Source organism: Marmota marmota, unplaced genomic scaffold, assembly GCF_001458135.2.
Source record: "Marmota marmota marmota unplaced genomic scaffold, marMar, whole genome shotgun sequence".
Taxonomy (NCBI): Eukaryota; Metazoa; Chordata; class Mammalia; order Rodentia; family Sciuridae; genus Marmota; species Marmota marmota.
Genome location: NW_025999897.1, coordinates 1,419,678 through 1,439,962, shown reverse-complemented (window position 1 = coordinate 1,439,962; position 20,285 = coordinate 1,419,678). Strand labels below are relative to the sequence as shown.

General features: G+C 46.7%; 1 protein-coding gene across 1 annotated transcript in view; it reads left to right on the top strand.

Annotated features, from left to right (window-relative positions):
- Positions 1–19,371, top strand: part of Ern1 (endoplasmic reticulum to nucleus signaling 1) — a 58,482-nt gene extending 39,111 nt beyond the window's left edge. The window contains exons 12-22 of the mRNA XM_015504818.2: positions 1,359–1,547; positions 3,123–3,390; positions 3,730–3,820; positions 4,126–4,315; positions 5,955–6,054; positions 6,313–6,512; positions 10,034–10,181; positions 11,098–11,225; positions 13,402–13,525; positions 13,888–13,955; positions 14,862–19,371. Coding sequence (XP_015360304.1) covers positions 1,359–1,547; positions 3,123–3,390; positions 3,730–3,820; positions 4,126–4,315; positions 5,955–6,054; positions 6,313–6,512; positions 10,034–10,181; positions 11,098–11,225; positions 13,402–13,525; positions 13,888–13,955; positions 14,862–15,074 — 1,719 coding nt within the window. The 3' untranslated portion in view covers positions 15,075–19,371. The remainder of the gene's footprint in view (positions 1–1,358; positions 1,548–3,122; positions 3,391–3,729; positions 3,821–4,125; positions 4,316–5,954; positions 6,055–6,312; positions 6,513–10,033; positions 10,182–11,097; positions 11,226–13,401; positions 13,526–13,887; positions 13,956–14,861) is intronic.
- Positions 19,372–20,285: the final 914 nt, after the last annotated feature.

Genomic DNA, 20,285 nt, shown 5'->3' with positions numbered 1-20,285 from the left:
CAATACCCTTAACGTAACACCCAGAGGTAACCACAGTCCAGACTTATATATTTAACCATCTGATCTTTAGCCACAGTTCTTTTAAAATCCATCAAAATACTCTCGCTCAGGCAGTAATGAGGCTGACTCCTTAAACAAACATTCTCAAGCAGATATCGCCAAATGAGTATGGTTGCTGGTCACACGCTCTGCAAACATTCCTCAGCCGCCTGCTACATACCATGCTGCCACACTTCCCATGCACAGTGGGAGATACTGGGTGGAGGTGTGAGCAGAGCGGAAGTGCCTGGGAGGGCCCAGGGAGCAGCAGGGGAGAGAATGGTGTGGGAGGCTCACAGCCATTGGGTAGGGAATCCCACTGGGATGGGAGGCTGTGTGCTCATCTAGTTGGGCAAACAGAAGAGGAAGTACCTGGAGTACTGGGTGTTATGAGAGGCGACCAGCACATTTCTCAGGGATTCTGAGGAGCTTGGAGCTTTATCTGATTTGAACTTTCTAAATAAAATTTTCTTTAACAAAGACTTCTGGTGCTTCTTAAAAGCTTTGGGAAAATAGTAGAATTCTTGAATAAATTATTTTAGTTCTGGAGTTACAACAAAAGTTTATAAGCAGTGTAAGAAAGCAACTTCATCTCAGCACTGAAGGGAGGAAGGGAGGGAGGGAAGGAGGGTCAAAGAAACAGGCAGCTTCATTACTTTATAGGCACATGGAGGGGGAGGCTTTCCTTTTCAGTGTGAAATTGTATCATCATATTGACTGCCAGCTTTTCACCAGACGTTGTTACAGATGATTTCAGTTTTTCCAGATATCAAATCTAGGGTCAGAGGAGGAAGTTTTTGCCTTCATTGAACATTTTCAAAAGAATATCAGGTCAGATGTGATGGGACACACCTGTAATCCCAGCAACTTGAAGGCTGAGGCAGGAGGATCACAAGTTTGAGTTCAGTCTGAGCAATGTAGTAGACCCTGTGTTAAAATAAAAATTTAAAAAGAGACTGGGGCTGTAGTTCAGTAGTAGAGTGCTTGTCTAGAATGCATAGGGCTCTGGGTTCCATCCCCAGTACCACACACACAGAGAAAGAAATAATGTCAGAGTCTAAAGGCACTTGCAAAAGTATTTTGCTTTGAAATATGTTTTTGAGCAATGGTAACATCACTGTAGAAACATGTGGTCTTTCAGAGCCATTGCCTTGGAAGAAGCAACAGTTATCTGATGATGTGACTTTGATGAGCTCAGAAAAAAAAATCCAGCACATTAGAGAAGGGTCCTATTATAACTAGGGATTCTCTTGATCTTTTACCTCACCTATATCTGGCCAGAAATTCTGCAATGACATAGTGATTCTCTCCTACACAAGGTTATCAACCTGGTGGATCAGACAGAAAATGCACCAACCACTGTGTCTCAGGATGTGGAAGAGAAGTTGGCTCATGCCCCTGCCAAGCCTGAGGCTCCTGTGGACTCCATGCTCAAGGACATGGCTACCATCATCCTAAGCACCTTCCTCCTGGTTGGCTGGGTAGCCTTCATCATCACCTACCCCCTGGTAAAGCTCAGCCTTCCCCCCAACCCCCACCCCACTGCCCAGTCCATTCCTGCAGTTCTCCACCTATCATCTTTATCAGACAAAAATGGCCAATGCATTTCTTTTCACATTTCAAAGTCAATATTTGAACCAGATGTGGTGGTATACATCTGTAATCCCAGCTATTCATCATCAGTTCAAGACCCAACCTAGGCAACTTAGTGAGACCCTGACTCAAAATAAAAAGGGGACTGGGGGTGTAGCTCAGTGGCAGAGCACTGCTGGGTTCAACCCCCAGTATCACAAAAGAAAAAAAGAAAGAAAAGAAAGAAAGTCAATATTTGCTTATCTTAAAAAAATTTTTTGTAGTTAGAGATGCTAGTGTTCTAGATAAGGACAATTTTGTACCTAAATCTTAATGTTTTTAAAAAACAGATTGTAAGAGCTGATTTATAAACCTGCCCTCAGATCATTTTGAGTAGTTAATTATGCCTTCTTTTTTAAGAACAGGGATAATAAACAAAACCCTTTCTTTCCTTGAAAATTGCCTGTTAGGTCAGTGAGAGCAAAAAAGGTGGCGTGGTGATTCCTTTGACTTCTCAGTTGGAAATAATTGAGCAAAAATTCTGCCACTGAGTGGGCAGTGGGTGGGATGAGACCTTGATCCCTCCAGCAAGTCCATGGAGCATCAAGTGTTGCCACCCCAGAGCAGCAGTGCTCAGGCAGCCCTCGGGGGCAGGGACAGCAAACCCTGCACACACTTTGCTTTCTGTGGACAGTCTATTCACCTGATAGTTTTTGAGGTCAATAGGCTCTGGGAACCTAAGCCTCCTCCCAGGGTGCTTAGCTAGTAAATGGTGTTTCCAGGACTTCAACCCCAGGTTAAGAGAAAGGGAGCTAGAAAACTCACCTGTGGGTTGTGGCTGCACCCCGGCTCCTGTAGTCATCCTCCTGTGCCGAGTAAGAGTGATCACAGATTACTGCCTCTTCTAATGATGCTAGAGTGAACCTCTCAGGGTGCTGGAGAGGAGTGAGGGTTCAGGGAGGCAGCATGATAGATGAAGCCCCATGCTGCCTTGCCACAGCCATGTGGCTGGGGCGGGTGGCAGTGAGGTTCCAAGCCCCAGCTTCCTAGCTGCCTTCTGTGGGCCACCCAGGCGCTGACCTCCATCAAGCACACAGCTGTGGGGAACTGGCCTCGCCCCACGCACCATATTGCCTCCCACCTCAGAACATCCTCCCCATTCAGTGTCACCTTTGCAACAACTCCCAGACTTCCATAAAACTCCTGAATTCTAGGATTAATTAGAAGCCCCTTCCTCTGGGCCAATCCTTCACCCAGGGTAGAACTTCCTCTCTCGCTTCTGCCTGGCAGCCATTCAACCTCCACTGGCCCCTCCAAGGTTGGGGCATGGCCATACTGGGAAGGGTCGCACTGGCAGAACGACCTCCAGTCATTGGACAGATTGTGCCTCTCTGTGGCTTCTCTCTGGTCTCATGCCTAGGGTCACATAAAGTACACCTGTCCCCTGCCTTGAGGAGCCACTTCTTCCCTGTGGAATACCACAACACCTACCTGGATGTGTTTGTTTGCAGAGCATGCATCAGCAGCAGCAGCTCCAGAACCAGCAGTTCCAAAAGGAACTGGAGAAAATCCAGCTCTTGCAGCAACAGCAGCTGCCCTTCCATCCTCCTGGAGAATTGACCCAGGACGTCGAGCTCCTGGACACATCAGGCCCCTACTCAGAGAGCTCAGGCACCAGCAGCCCCAGCCCTTCCCCCAGGGCTTCCAACCACTCTCTGCACTCTGGCAGCTCTGTCTCCAAGGCTGGTGCCGGCCCCTTCCTGGAGCAGGACGAAGAAGGTAAAGCCAGTTGCCATTTTGGTGCTGCTTTATCTTTCTGTTGAATTCTACCTGAGACCGTAGAGCACACCTCATCCTTCTGCAGAGTCTGCTTACCTTATCTCCATGACATGATATAGGGCCATTTCTAGAAGGTTCACAATAATGCAAAGAAACAATACAGGGGAGGAGACAGTAGCCCTGGGCATAAATGGGCAGTGAGCCCTGCTGGCCCTTGTGTGGAGCCTCTTAAATCCCAACTCTTAATTAGAGGTCAGGAAGCTGGCAGTCATTTTAGCTTTGAAATTCTTTAGGTGGAACTGTTTAAAACAATCTCTTCTTTTTCTCCTTTTGTGCCAGATGAGGAAACCAGCATGGTGATAGTTGGGAAAATTTCTTTCTGTCCCAAGGATGTCCTGGGCCATGGAGCTGAGGGCACAATTGTGTACCGGTGAGTAGAGTGGCCGGTCCTGTGCCCTTCCTACCAAGTGTGTGAGTGCCTGTCAATTGCAGGCTGAGAGTCAGGCTCCAAGGGCACCACAGGATCAAAGTGGTGACCATGGCAGGTGAGACCCACATCCATGAAGCTTGTGTACTAAAAGAGAAGTGATGTCCATGGGGCTGCTAGTGGTCAGACTGTGAGTCTGATAAGGTGACCTCTATGTCACAGGAGGACACTGTGGGTCCATAAGTCTCATCTGGTGTCCATAGCCTGCTTGCACCAGTCAAACACAGCTGTTGCTCCTTGTCCTACAGGGGCATGTTTGACAACCGTGATGTGGCCGTGAAGAGGATCCTCCCCGAGTGTTTTAGCTTTGCAGACCGTGAGGTCCAGTTGCTGCGAGAATCAGATGAGCACCCGAATGTCATCCGTTATTTCTGCACGGAGAGGGACCGGCAGTTCCAATATATTGCCATTGAGTTGTGTGCAGCCACCCTGCAGGAGGTGGGTATGACTGGCCTTTAGGTGCAAAGGGCCACTGACAGCTTTGCCATGGCCCCTGTGGACAGCCTCCCTTCCCCTGTCAACTGGGATGTTGTTTTAGGGATTGCCAATTTGTTATTGTGTTTTATGAACCTGATTGAAATTGCAGTATAGGAGACTATCATGCTAAGTGAAATAAGTTAGTCCCAAAAAACCAAAGACTAGATGTTCTCTCTAATACGCAGATGCTAACTCACATTAAGGGGGAAGGTTGGGGGAAGAATAGAGGTTCTTTGGATTAGACACAGGGAAATGAAAGGAAGGAAGAGGGAGGGAATAGGAAATACAGTAGAATGAATCAGACATAACTTTCAAGTGTTCTTATATGAATACACAACCATATACTCCCCATTGTGTACAACAAAACTGGGAAGTTCCACTCCACACATGTACGGTATGTTAAAATGCATTCTACGGTCATGTATAACTAAAGAGAACAAATAACAAAATTTTAAAAATTACAGTACAATGAAATGTACTCCTTTTAAATGTATAGTTTAATGCATTTTGACAAATGTATATATATCCGTTTAACCACAAACACCAAATGTAGAATATTTTTGTCATTCCAGTTGTATGTGTTTATTTGTTTGTTCGTTTATTGGTACTGGGGATTGAACTCAGGGATGCTTTACCTCTAAGCTACATCCCTCACACTCTTTTTTTAAAATATTTATTTTTTTAATTGTACACAATACCTTTATTTTATTTATTCATTTTTATGTGGTGCTGAGGATCGAACCCAGGACCTCGCACGTGCTAGGCGACTGCTCTACTGCTGAGCCACAGTCCCAGCCCCGTCCCTCACACTCTTTATTTTTTATTTTGAGATAGGATCTTGCTAAGTTGCTTAGAGCCTCACTGAATTGGGGAGGCTTCCCTCAAACTTGGATCCTCTTACCAGTTTTAACTTGAGAGGCTAAGGCAAGAGGATCCATGTTTAAGGTGCACCACACCCAGCTCACCCCAGTTTTAATGGGGTGGTCTTCTGAACATGCCTGGACAGTCTTGGTTTGCAGTTGGCATGTGTCTCCCCTTTTGCCTTCAAGGAACCTGTTCAGTTATTATTCCTATCTCTGGACATGGCTGGTGTGTGCTTGGAGGTTGCTTGTTGATGAGTGAAGACTGTATAGTTATCCAGCAGACTTATTTCACTCTGTTCCCAGGCTTACCTTAAAACATTTCAGTATCATTTGGATTCCTCTGCAGGCTTACCTATATGAGGCAGTGAACTTGAATGTCTTGCCTTCTTCTTCTTCTTCTTTTTTTTTTTTTAATAACTTTTTTCTTTAAGACATAAATCTTTATTTTTATTTATTTATTTTTATGCGGCGCTGAGGATCTAACCCAGGGCCTCATGCATGCGAGGCAAGCACTCCACCCCTGAGCCACAACCCCAGCCCCCGCCTTCTTATCTTTCTTATTGTAAATTAGTACATTGGAGCTTTATTTATTTGTTTAAGTCAGTCTGTAACTAGGAGATCTGTTGGGAAATATGGATTTCAATAGAGAATGTTGGTAATAATGGAATCAGGAATGAGCTCAGGATCTAAAAAGTCCTGAGGGCTGCACTATGACCTTGCCATTGTGTCTTTTGCAGTATGTAGAGCAGAAGGACTTTGCCCACCTTGGCCTAGAGCCCATCACCTTGCTGCAGCAGACCACCTCAGGCCTGGCACACCTCCACTCCCTCAACATTGGTAAGAGGCTCCCCAGGGGCCAGGTGGGGGTGTCTGCCTGGTTAGCTGTTTACTACATCACAGTTGTACAAGGGTGAAGAGGGAGCCTAGGTGGTTCCTTGACAAGTTGGATTAGAATATAAGAGGGAACCTTACGTAGTTTAAAACCTTTGGAGAGGATAGTGGGTATATTGGGGTTTGACAGGAACCCATTTCCCCCTTATGGGAGGCTGGGGTTGCTCATGGTAAGCACTGGATGAATCTGGAATTCTCTCTTAGTTCACAGAGATCTGAAGCCCCACAACATTCTCCTCTCCATGCCCAATGCACACGGCAGGATCAAGGCCATGATCTCTGACTTTGGCCTCTGTAAGAAGCTGGCGGTGGGCAGGCACAGCTTCAGTCGCCGTTCCGGGGTGCCTGGCACCGAAGGCTGGATTGCCCCAGAGATGCTGAGTGAAGACTGCAAGGAGAACCCTGTGAGTGATGGACATGGCCTCTGAAGACCACAGACCCAGTCATTGTGCCTCCATAGTCAGAACTGTCAAATTCAAGTTTTGGGGGCTGAGGCACATGTTCCTGGACAAGGTCATTGCTTTAACAGAAAGCTCCTATGCAAACATTTCCATATTATCTCATACTCAGATACATGAGGAGGCAAATATGGGCAGTTGTCTATTTTTTTATCCTATTTTTTTTTAATATTTATTTTTTAGTTGTAGTTGAACACAGTATCTTTATTCTATTTATTTATTTATATGTGGTGCTGAGGATCAAACCCACAGCCTTGCACGCACTAGGCAAGTGCTCTACCGCTGAGCCCCAGCCCCAGCCCACTGGCCTATTCTTCTAATCACTTTTAAATCACATTTTTTATTTGGGGGAACTGGGGAATCAGGGCGTATGTGGGATAAGCAAACCTCCAGTTTTCATTATTTTTTATATTTGTTTTTGTTTTCCCCACTTTTTAATTTGAAGAGTTTTAGACATGCAGAAAATTTGAATGTTATTGTGACCTATGTTTTTCTACCTGTCGATGATTTGCTATATTTGCTTTGTCTTTCTCTTGCTGAATTATTGGCATATAAGTAGCAGCATTCCAAGCCTGTATACCTCTATATACAGCAACAGTGTCTCTTAGGAACAAGTACCTTCTACTTGGTCACCACCATGTCATTATCACACCTGAACATTCAATAGTTCACATTTCCAGTTAGTCCCCAAAGTCTTCTCTAGGGCTGGATTCTGTTTACCAGGACCCCATCAATTCTTCTGCATCGCATTTGATTTTATCTTCCTAAATTCCAGCGGTCTCCCACCTATTTTATTTCTTGTTGATGATATTTAGAGAGGATAGGAATACCTTGTTCGGGGTTTGTTTGCCTATTTCTTTATGACAGTGTTTAATATTTCTCTCTATTCTTTATATTTCCTGTGAACTAGATGTTAGGTCTGGAGGCCTGATTAGATTCCAGTGAAATGTTTTGGGCAAAAACAAATCACAAATCACTACATCAGGAAGTATATGATAGCAAATTGTACCCTTGTTATTGTACCCCTATTAGTAATGCCCACTTGAGTCACCTGTGTCTGCTGATCTCTCTTCTGTAAAGGTTCATTTCTCCTTTTGTTGTTAGCAAGTCATGTGCAGGGTGACCCTCTGGCACAGTGGGTGTTGAAGTCCTTCACCCGGTGGCTTTCATCTATTGACCATGCTTCCTGAAGCACTCATTGCAAAGAAATTCTTCATTTATTATCTGGTATTTAGCTCCAATTTTAACTCCTTTTCTATTTCTTTCTTAATTACTGTGGACTCAAGATTCAAGTAATAGTCAATGGTAGTCATTCTTTTTTTTTTTTGTCCTTACTCCTTTTGATACTGAAAATGTCCCAAATTTGGCCAACAAGATCCCGTTAAGCTGGCTTTGGCATCCATTTGCTAAGAGTGGGCTCATATTTGGACATCTTTCTTTGTAGCACAAGTCATCAAAGGCTCGTCTTGTCCCTTCCCTGATCCAGAACTGGGTGGGATGAGCCATCTCAAACAGAACAAACAGGGTAGAATCCCTCTTATCCAGTTCCCTGGGGACAGCAGCCTGTCAATTATCACAAGTCAGAAACAATGATGAATTATTAAGAAAATACACACATATCTTAAATACATTTTTTTTTCCCAGTACTGGTGATTGAACCCAGGGGCACTGTACCACTGAGCTATGTCCCTGGCCCTTTTTTCTTTCATTTTGAGACATTTTCTTTTTAAGTAGTGGAATCTGGTCTCTAAGTTGTAATCCTCTGGCCTCAGCCACCCAAGTTGCTGGTTATAGGTGTGTACCACCACACCCAGCTTTTAAACACATTTTCACTTAAAGCAAGTTATGTAGTTCTTTAAATAATAGGAAATTTCTGCCATAGGTCAAGGTTTTGTTTTATTTTTTTCAAATTTGGGTCTGATTGAAGTTGTTCATTTCTCTCGAAGAATACTCATATGCCACTTATGATGAGGCTCAGACATTTTAAACATGTCCTAAGGGGCTTGAGAGCCGAATCCTTTGTGTCCCAGTCCAGTACTGTTGGTTCACAGCAGTTTGGTAGCCACTCCCTTTTATTGAGTCTTCCCAAAGATTCAGCGGACCTCTCACTTTGTGGAACTCATATTTTATCAGCTTAGGGAATATTTAAATGACAAGTACAAATGGCAGTAGTACATTTGGGGATGAACTGAACTGGGACCCAGGAAGGCTGGAAAGGCACATGGCTGGAGTCCCTACTGCTGGACTCCACCTCTTATATTTTCCACAGAACAATTTGGGAGAAAAGCCAGGCACTCTTCATGACCTTCCATGCTGGAGAAAACAGGCCCTTAACAATGTAGCAGTTCGTTCAGCCTCTCCACAGGCCAAAACAGAACGAAACCTCCCTGCCCTCAGTGTGGCCTTTGCTGGGGATGAGAGGCATCATGAGCTGCAGAAGGCATGGGGGGTGGCACGGCACCGTGGGAAGGTGCAGGGGCAGGAAAAAGATCCAACAATGGTGGCTGTGTTCCAGGTGTAAAATTAGAAGACCTGTCCTGGCGGGTCACTGTCTAGGAGGGACCCTGAGCTTGTCCTCAAACCTTTCTGTCTATGTCCTCATCTGGGAATGCTCACCCTACAAGGCTGTGGTGAGGCTGAACGAATGTGCTACGTTGTTAAGGGCCTGTTTTCTCCAGCATGGAAGGCAGTGAAGAGTCCCTGGATTTTCTCGCAAGTTGTTCTATGGAAAACATAAGAGGTGGAGCCCAGCAGTGTGGACTCCAGCCATGTTCAGGGACCCCCTTATGGTCGACCTTAAGGAGCATGAGCTACAAATCACACACTGTGTCTCTTTAAAGAGAGGCTCACCTGGACACTGAGCGGTTTCATAGGATAAGGGAGAGGTGATATTAGAAAATGTCAAAAACGACTTCACTGGAAACCTGTCAGGTGGTTTCTTTCTGGTGCCAATTTTGAACCCCAAACAGATTCCTTTACTAACAAAGGCTAGATACCTATTATGTGCTGGCACCTTCTAGGCACCAGGGCATAGCAGGAAGTGAACACGGAGGTCCCCACCGATGAGGACTCTGCTGTTGGGTAAAGAACATCTAATTGCTAGGGGAGCCACCTTCGGGCAAACACTATTGTTTTTTAAGTCGCCGTTTTCCATATTAATGCATTTAGTGGTCTTCACAACACCCCTTGAGAACAAACCATCACTGTCCTCATCTTACACATGAGGAAGCTGAGGCACAGTGATCAAGGCTGAGAGGCAGAGCCAGCATTCCAGGCAGTTGGCTCCCAAGTCCACTTCTTCCACTGTGACCATGACACCAAGACTGCTCTGGGCAATTAAGATCTATCGGCTGATTCTCCCAAGACACCTTCCAGGGGGCTAAAGTGGCAGCAGTACTCTTCCTCCCTAGCTGTGAGTGAGGCAAGAACTCTGTCTGAGACCTCTCATGCCCTGTGTTTCTTTTCAGACCTATACAGTGGACATCTTCTCTGCAGGCTGCGTCTTTTATTACGTCATCTCTGAGGGCAGCCACCCCTTTGGCAAATCCCTGCAGCGGCAGGCCAACATCCTCCTGGGTGCCTACAGCCTTGAGTGCTTCCACCCAGAGAAGCATGGTGAGTGGGTGGGGACTGGTCTGGCGTTGCCTCTACACTCCTGCTGCTCCCCCTGGGCTTCAGGGTGTACCAGGGCTGGGGGAGGGATGGCTAGAGTTATCCTTGGATCACCAAGGAGTTCTGAGGTTCCTGCAGAACCTGTGCCCTGGGCAAGGCCCCTCTGGAGACCTGTTTTTTTCCAGCTTATGATATAAGGCTTGAATAATCTAAGGTTTCTTCCTGTACTGGCATTTGAGAGGACAAATTGTCTGTGGTTCATAAATGACTGTGCTGGGATGGGTAGGCTCTGTCCTCACTCTCCTGGCTCAGGCACAACAAGTCTTTCTTCCTGACTTTGGAGTATACTGGGTTCTAATGGCCCATGATAGCCTAATGCTGTCTCTTGAAAAAAACTAAAACTAAATTATTGTTTTGCTTAGGGGTTAATTTTTCTTATTCATTATAAGAAAAGATTATCATAAAGGCCAATATTTCCATTATATAGTATTTGATGACTGCTCTTAACTTTTTGGTATATAGTACCAATCACTTATCTAGAAATATGTGCACACTTTTATAAAATGGGCTTAAGTTACTACTTCCCAACAGGCTCATTTTTCAACTTCACCTTGAATGTCTCTCCATGTCAATCCACATCTAGCCACACCATCATTTTAATAGCTCATCATCCAGTACCTGGAGACACAGAGTGTCTCCCAAGTCCCCAGTATTAGGTATTTTCAATCACTCCTTTCACAAAACACACAGAGGACTCCCCTTTATTAGCTGAAGTTTGGTGTGAGTTTTTAATTATCTTATTGGAGTTAATTCCTTTAAGTGGAATCCTGCATTCAAAGGTATGCAGATTTTAAAGGTTTTTGGTATTTCGTTGTGACTTTGGGTGTAATAATGGGTCGCCTATTTTCCTCCTTTGCAGAAGACGTCATTGCACGTGAGCTGATAGAGAAAATGATCGCCATGGATCCCCAGCAGCGGCCCTCAGCGAAGCATGTTCTGAAACACCCTTTCTTCTGGAGCCTGGAAAAGCAGCTGCAGTTCTTTCAGGTACATGTGTCTGTTTCTCCACCCCAAGCTTTCATTCATGTCTTCCTGATTTTGAAAATGGAGAAAAGGACAAAGACTAAAACAAAAGACCCAGAATCCTATAACCAAAATAGAACCATGGCAGCAGGTTAATGTATTTATTTCATACTGGTAAAAGTTTAATTGGGGTTACACCATACATATAGTTAGGAATTATTATTATTATTATTATTATTATTATTATTATTATTATTCTACTGTACTTAGTGTTTTAAGTATTTTTCATGTTGGAGTTCTAAAATTTTAATGACTATTTTATCATATGGATGTGCCGTAATTTTTAAACTCTATATTATGGAATTTGCTAATACACAAAAAAAAGTAGATCAAATACTACAAAGAACTTTCCTTTACCAATTCCCCAGCTTCAACAAGTATTAACTTTCACCCTCTTCCCGCTCCTGATTATTTTGGAGCAAATCTCAGGCATTATATAAATTCATTCAAGTGTCATAAATTTGAACATTTCCCTATATTGGATTTTTATTCTGTCATCTTTTACCCAATCTCTGCTTAGCTCTCATTTTGCTTAGGACAGATTCTGTGACATTAAATTATAGAATCAATGACTGTGAATGCTTTTGGTGGTTGGATAGTCTTTGTGACTGTGTGACATCTCCAGATGGCTTTGTGGAGGTTGTGCTTCCATTCTCATGTGGTGTGCCCTGAGCATAACTCACCCAGATGCCTCCCACCGGCACAGCATGGCTCTGAAGAGCAGCCTCATTGGATAGAGCGGCTCCTCCTGGGTCTTGGCAGAGCTGAGCTTTGCAAGCACCATAATTCAGAAGTGACCATCACACTATCTTAGAGTCCCACTGGGGCCTTGGCTATAGTGAATCCCCCAGAACATAAGCTTCTTGTGGTCAGGAGTGATTGCTTCATTCTCTGCTCTGTCCCCAACTCCTAGGGAGGACACTGCCTGGCCCACAGCAGGTGCTAGTAACCATTTGTTTGGATTGGGAGGGGCAGGCCCAGTGCCATCTTCCAGGGCAGCAGTGTGTAGCATTAGGGTTGATCACTGTTCCAAATTCTCAAGTCTAGGCCACTTCGATGGCAAAATATAGAATAAGGCTAAAACTTGGGGGCTGGGGTTGTAGCTCAGGGGTAGAGCATTTGCTTAGCATATGGGACACTGGGTTTGATCTTCAGTACCACATAAAAATGAATTAATTAAATAAAGGTATTGTGTCCATTTACTAGTAAAAAACATTTTTTTTTTTTATTTTGCACAAAGGGACCTCCGCGTCACCGTGGCTTAGGATTAGCATCTCTAAGTCATGTCTTGCAAACACAGTTGGCTTCTATCCATGTCAGCTCAGAAACACATCCCAACTGTGCCCCGTATGGCAATCTAACATCTCCAAGGCTTTTCTCTAGGATTACAGATCAGGTGTTCAGCCATTCTGGCTTCATCTTTGTCAAGAAAAAACTACAGCTTATCTAAGGCTGCTCGGTGTTAACATATCTGGCTCATAGCTCCTCGTTCCCTCCAGTAGTGACCTGCTTACAGGTGGGGATGCGAGAGGCTGGTACTCAGAGTGCCTCCTGACCCTCTTTCTCCATACCAGAACCAAACACAGCACAGGGCTTGAATCTAAAGAGGCCTCCTGATCCCATGTTCTCACCACCAAGTTTTTCCCTCAAAAAGAAGGCTTGGTTTCTTGTCTTTTCCAATGTTCAAATAAGGAGTGACAACACTCCTAGTTAGGATTTGAGCATGTTTCAATGGATAGATAAAGCATGGTTTGCAAATGGATTACAGAGATTTTTTTGTTTTTTTTTTTCGTTTTTTGTTTTGGCAAATATAGATTACACATGGCTCTGTGTAAACATGGTTGTGTGTGTTTGAGAGAGAGAGAGAGAGATTCCAGAGGTGTGTTCATGGTCAGTTGTGGAGATGATCTCTGTGGGCCTGTCCTAGTGAGAAACACACATAGTTGCTCAGCAGGGAGGAGTCGGCGAGCCAGTGAGGCAGGGTGCAGGGTACTTTCTGGGAGCAGCCTGGGCCCAAAGAGGAATGACAGGCTCTTTAAGACCTACACAGCAGTGGCCATTCTGTGGGCCAGCGTGTGCATCCTGTAGCGCTCACCATCTCTAACACTGACCAGCATCTGTTGCCTTGTTTCCTTGGCAGGACGTGAGTGACCGAATAGAAAAGGAGTCCCTGGATGGCCCGATAGTGCGACAGTTAGAAAGAGGCGGGAGAGCCGTGGTGAAGATGGACTGGCGGGAGAACATCACTGTCCCCCTCCAGACAGGTGATCATTTCTAAGAAGTTAGCAGGGACATGGCAGCTGCAGGTTGTCCAAGCTCCAGATCCCACCCTTGGGTTTGAGACTCTGTGGGGTTTGGGTGTGGTCATACTGATGTGTTTGATGTTTGATCTTAGAGTGACAGGTTAATGATAGTGACTGGGGGTCATTTCTTATCTGGTTGCAACCTTGAGGTGACTTCATGCTAATGTAACCCTCAGATATGAGGTGGGGCATCTGCTCCTATGACTATAAATAAAGTGATGTCACATTTCAGTCCAGTTGCTTAATCCCCAGGACTCTAAGAACTGTTTTCTTTTAAAAATTTGTTAATTTCTTAGCCATTTCATTCCTTAATGTTTTTCTAGATCTGCGTAAATTCAGAACCTACAAAGGTGGCTCCGTCAGAGATCTCCTTCGAGCCATGAGAAATAAGGTGAAGGGCTTGTGGGTGCTGGGAGGGGAGGTGGCCACACAAGGCACCCACCTCTTTTGATCTGTCCCTACAAGTCCTTTCCTCATGCTGGTTTCCGGCTCTCAGAGGCTGGACTTGACAAGTTAGAGGCTATTTCTTCCCTCATACGGGTCTTTTTTCTCCAGGGACGTTGAGGTACAGGGTTAAGCTCTGGGGAGCAGCCTCTCTGAGCTGTGTCCTTCATGGTCTCTCTGCTGACTCCCGTACCCTCTGACTGACAGCCACCATACAAACACTATAACGGAGACACTCTGGGCACCTTCTCACACAGGGTCTAGTCTCCAGGGATTCAGGGAGGGGGCTTTCTTGTCTTAGGGGGCCTAGGGGTGCTTTTGGGCCTGTGCTGTCACCAGGTAGCCTTCAAACAGGGCCCAACCCCAGGCACAGAAGTCTCCATGCCTTGTGGGATAGACACTTCAATTCTAGGTGACTTTATTCCACTTGCAGCTGCCAGGACCTTCTCTTGGTCCTGACCCTCATGGGAAGCCTGTGTACCTACTGCCCCTGCCGTTCCAGTGTGAGGCTCTACCTGTTGTCCCCAGGCTGGACCTCACTTTTTTTTTTTTTTTTTTTTTTTTTTTACTAATACTTTTTAGTTATAGATGGACACAATACCTCTATTTTATTTGTTTATTTTATTTTTATGTGGTGCTAAGGCTTGAACCCAGTGCCTCACACGTGCTAGGCAAATACTCTGCCACAGAGCCGCGACCCCAGCCCCCTCGCTTGCTTCGAGGCCTCTTTCTAAAGGAGGGGAGGGAGGCAGGACGATTGGGATGGACTGTGGGATGTGCCTTTCCTGTATAGAGAAGCAGCCAGCACTGTGTCTTCTAGCTGCTAACCCTCTGTGTCTGCCTCCCTCTGCAGAAACACCACTACCGGGAGCTCCCAGTGGAGGTGCGGGAGACGCTGGGCTCCCTTCCCGACGACTTTGTGCGCTACTTCACCTCCCGCTTCCCCCACCTCCTCTCACACACCTACCGGGCCATGGAGCTGTGCAGCCACGAGAGACTCTTCCAGCCCTACTACTTCCACGAGCCCCTGGAGCCCCAGCCCCCAGTGACTCCAGATGCCCTCTGACCAGGGCAGTCCCTCCATTCTGGTGACCCAGCTGTGACTGCAGACCTGGTCTCTGCAGTCCAGAGCTTGATGCCTCCCAGCTTAGCAGGGAGACCAGGCTTCCCAAACCAAGTGCCTTGAGCTGCCCACTCTGCAGCCAGCAGACGATAATGCTGACCCCAAGAAGTGGGAGAGGTGGTCCTCATGACCTATAGGAAACTAGGAGGATGCTGGCCCTGAAAGCTTTGTAGCCCAAGGATGTCTGCAAAGGAGGCCGTGAAAGGAGCACCGCTGACCTTCTGCTGGTTGAACTCACTTCAGCTTGTCTCTTTTTATAATTCCTATTTGATGTCAGCTGAGGGCCTTTCAGGAGGGGAGCAGAGGAATTCTGTGTGGCCTGCAGGCTGAGACCAGCTAGGCTGGGATGCAGGAAGTGCAGCCTCTGCTAGAGTGGGCTAGAGAGGTGAGGAGTGCTGAGGAGGAGGACGTTTGGAGATGTTCTCCTGGGAAAAGGAACCTCATCACAGATGCAGCCAGAGGCTCCTTGGCTACTGGTAGCAGTGTTTCCCCAGGCAGCAAAGCCATGAGCGTGGGGCGTAAAGTTAGGGCCATGCACGTGGGCAGCTGAGGTATATCTAGTCTCTGGAAATGAAGAGGACACTCTGTTCTGGAGGCTGCAGTTGGCAGCGTACCAGGGCCTGAATGGAGGCCCTGAGGTGGATTGTGTCCTGGGCCATTTGGGGCCAGAGGGGAAGAGTTCCCTAGCCATCAAGGAGGGCAGCTAACACCAGACAGGGACAGGCCCTCAGGAGCAGAGGGGAGCCACTGAATGGGAGCCTCCTGGCTATGCATAGAAGACCCTGAGCCAGGTAGCCTTCTGTTCCCCGGGTCAGCAGATCAGGATGCACGTGGTGAGTGAGAGCCTGTAGCTGGGAGCCAAGGCCAGGGTCATGTGGGCTTTGTGGGCCAGCTTTCGTATTTCTCTTGGCAAATCTTAATCTATTTTGATCATACTGTAGAATGCTATATTAGCATAAGTAAGCGAAACTTAACTTGAGACTTGCTCATGAGGAAGAAATGCAAGATATGTTCTATTTTGTGTGGTACCAAAAATCATCATCCTCTTGAGAGTGTTCCCATGTAGACCATTTTCTCCAATGCTGAAGAGCAAAACATTCTAGTAACACTATAAATGTACTAATGTCAAAGTAATGTTCCCTAAATTATGTCAGTACCTTTTTTCCCCTAAAATCAATCAATATTCATTTCTAACTTTAGTTTCAGTTAAAACTTCTGTCTTTTCCCTCCCGAGAGCTTAGAGGTTACGGTGCAGTCAAGGTCCGCGGCGGGGAGAATGTTCTGTGGGAACTTCCTGCAGCTCCTGGTCTGCTGAGTGTCCAGCCAGTCCACGTCAGAGCAGCACTGTCAGCTTTACGCAGCCACAGGGTGCTGCTTCCCATGAGAGGTTTTCTGCTTCTGTTCACATTAGGTCGCTTACCCAAAGTTTATTCTGCCTTTCTATTCAGTTCCCTTGCTTTCTTAATGACTAAAGTGGCCTTTTTCTTAATGTAACCCTACATCTTTAACCTCATGGAGAACCCGCACATGACCTTAGAGCCTGGGCACTCTGGTTGGCTCCCTGGTGTCTCCTGTCACATAGTCAGGAACACAGCCGGCTCTGTCCCCTGTACCTGATCTGCCTTCACAGTGCTCTCTGTAGACTTGTACAGGTCACTTTGCTAGTGAGTCCAAGAGGTGACAGCCCGAAAAAGCATCAGGAGTGGAGCAGGTGCCACACATGATCTAACAGGACTCCCTGCTGCTGGGGCTGCCGCTCGCCTCCTTCTCCTGGCTGGTTTTCCCTTCGGGAAGTACCCAGACAGCTTCTTGTGGCCTGCTGTGGCATCATCTCCCTGTTTTAGCCCAACTTACTGAGAGACAGCTTTTTCAGATGCCTTTTCCACTCAACAGATAGATGATCTGCTAACCACCCAAATTCCTCAAACCCTTCACCCAGCACATTTTATTTTAGCACTTACTGTGTTGCACTGGGCAGGACACAGGTGCCAGAGAAAGAGATGAGCCAGATAGGCACAGCCCACCTTCCCAGAGCTGCTTGTGAGAGTCACCCACAAAGACATCAGTGCTACGAAGAAACCCCAGCAGTGGGGAAGGATGTGCGTTTGGGGTTTGCACCTCTGCCTTAAAATTGCCCCCATCTCAGAGTCCATGGGCTCTGGCCAGGTCACCATCCCTCTGTTCTCTCTTCTCATCTCTAGGGACTCGGGCACTTGTTTTGAAAACACCTGAGCATCATCTGGTGAATCCAATTTGAGTCTAGAATTCCAGTTTCCCATTTTGCTCAGCAAGGAGGAGGTTGTCTGAGGCAGAACGGCTCCACAGCACTGTACACCTTTAGTCCAAGTCATGAGGCCTCTGTGATTCCCAGAAGGCTGCTCAGCTTTTTAGAAGTCTGCTGTCTTCACCTTTAAGACAGAATTGAGTTGCATCTGTTAGGAATCAGAGGTCCCTGTATTTCGTTTAAATCTGTCTTGGACTGTGTGTGAAGCCTCTGTTGCCCATGAGCCACGTTTCTCTTGCTGCTTCTTAAGTCTTTTGTCTCCGTTTTTGAAGAGCACCACGTATCCATCATTAGACACCAAAGCATTGGCACTCAGAGGAACGCTGTTATCACTCAGCAGGGCATCTGGTGGCTGAAGGTGAAATCCACGTGCAAGTGCCCTGCTCTCACTGCAGCGGCTGTCACAGGCTCTTCATGGAGACAGCACTGGACAGTTACAGACCCATATTGGGTTGGAGGTCTGCAGGGCAGGGGGTCCAGGGAAGTGCTTTCTTTCCACCAACCCTGGAGGATTGGTTCTTGTCAGGGTTGACCTGAGCCTGTGGAGGGGCGTTGTGTGAATGTGATTCATTATGGATGGCAGGTCTTTCTTGCTCCAGTAAAAGAGTAACTGGCTGTTGAGGTGAACTCCACGCAGAAGCAGCCCCTCGGGTTGCTGGGCCCTCCCCTCCTGGCTGCTTCTTTTCAGCAGCTGGGCTTTGGCCAGGTGTGGTTTTGCCCACTGTTCATCCTCCACCCGTTCATTAGATCCTTGTCTGTCTGCTCCTTGTTCATTTCCTTCAGTCAATCATTGGTTAGAAGGTGCTAGAAGAGCCAGCACAGTAGCCCTTCTCTTTGATTTCTGAAACCACGCTTCTCTTGCTCATCCCTCCACATCCGGGAGCAGTGGTGTCAGTTGGGTGTTCCTGGTAGAAGGTCCTGGGCCTCTGTGCAGGAAGCCCACATCACCCCAGTTCCCCCAGTCGGGCCATTATCTTGTCAGCCAAAGTATCTGTCTCTTCTTATTCTTTGTTTTCTTTATAAAATAGTGATTTCCTGTGAGTAACTCTGGTTCCAGTTTTATGTGTAGACATCTAAGTCCTTTCTGTATTCATTGGAAAGCCACAAAAGACACCTCTGTGGCTGGGGAGACGGCTCAGTGGTAGCACGCTTGCCTCGCATGCAAAATGGCCCTGAGTGTCATCCCCAGCCCACAAAAATAAACAAAGGACGCATCTGCCATGAGCCTCCCCCTGGAGCAGCCTTAACCAACACTGCCAGCCAAAGTTCCCACCTGGGCCTCTCCTGCTCTCCATGTTGGTGGGTACAGTATTCCTTCCCAGTGTCCCTAAAGCTGTGACGGGGGAGTCCCCACTCACTCACCTAAGCATTACTGGTCAACTATGCGGCATTCTCACATGCAAACGTTGTGTAGTGTTCTTTTTGCAATGACCTATTTATTGAACCTATTTATATTTATTTAATTTTTACTCTGAAGTATATCCAGTCACGGTTGCACTTGCTTAGAGCACATCATCTGTTTGGACAGTGCCCCTGACCAATTCAAAACTGGAAAAGGAAGAGTCCTACTTATCCTTCCATGGATGGATGCCTTACAGTAGTCTTGTCTTTTAAGGGTGAATAATTTGGTCGGGGTAAGTTGTTAATTTTTAGATGATTTTTTTTAAAATCTGTGCCACCATGTCTTCTCTGTGGATGGTTTAATGTTTGGTTGGTATGTGTTAATTGTGTGGTACAATCCTTTTTGTGGAATCTTAAAAATTTTTTTAGCTTTATATTTTATAAAATGCCAGATTGTACAACTTTTAAGTGTATTTTTAAAGCTTGATGATCTGAGGGTCATTATCTGAGTTAACGGCCTATTTTCGTACCTCTTGTACAGTTTTATAATCTGCTGATTGATGATGGCATCTTACGTCAAGCCAACCACAAATAAAGGTAGTTTTAGATTTGGGAGTTGGTGTATTTTCTTAGGGACTTGAGCCCAGCTCACAGGCAGGGGCTCCTCCTGCTGTTTTCTGAGGGGCAGGCTCCACAAGGCCTGAGCAGCTGGCCCAACAGCAGGACCCAGGGCCTGGAGCACCCTTTGGGGGCAGTTTGTGAGAAAAGCTTACCTGAAATGTTGCCGAAGTCCCCAAAAGTAGTATTTGGGCTGCATTTTTAGGAATGTGGCCAGTGAGAAGTTGGCTCCAAAGCGGAGTCTATAATTTGTACTGCCAGCAGGATTCTGGATCGGGAAACCTAGGCGGGAGAAGACCCATCCAGGTTACTTGGCCAGCCAAGCCCTTGGGGAGTCTTGGTGGGCTCCCGGCACCAACACCCGAGATGTCCCCGCACTCACACCCAGAACCCTCCAGCGTGCTCTCCTCCCACAGCCCCATCCTGTCTGGAGAAGTCAGGTGAGGCTCCCTGTGTTCCCCTACCAGGACAGGGGCCACTCACAAAGGGACAGTGAGGCAGGGCCTGCATGGACGCTGGCCCCCTCCTCATATCATGCTGGAGGGACTCTGGGTGTCACATCTCATGACTAAAACACTCAGGGTCACTCCAGGTGAACTGGGCTCCCCGAAATAACCACACAGAGACCTCTGACCTTAGGGGTCCATGGAAAGAGAGGAGCACGTGCTGAACCCTTTTATTGGGAAAAAGCCATTCAAATGAGGTATGGGGTCAGGTTTCAGGGGGTTGAGTCTGGCTTCTTGGTGTCTGCTGTCAGCAGATTGACTGACATCTGGGGAGGCCATGCCCATCTCATGAGCTGTGTGGGAATCATGGCAGAGCAAGGCCCGCCCAGACAGGGGCAACGTTGGTTCAGTCCACTTTGTGCACTCAGTGCTCATCGTTGACAGACACAGCCCATGGCTGGCTGG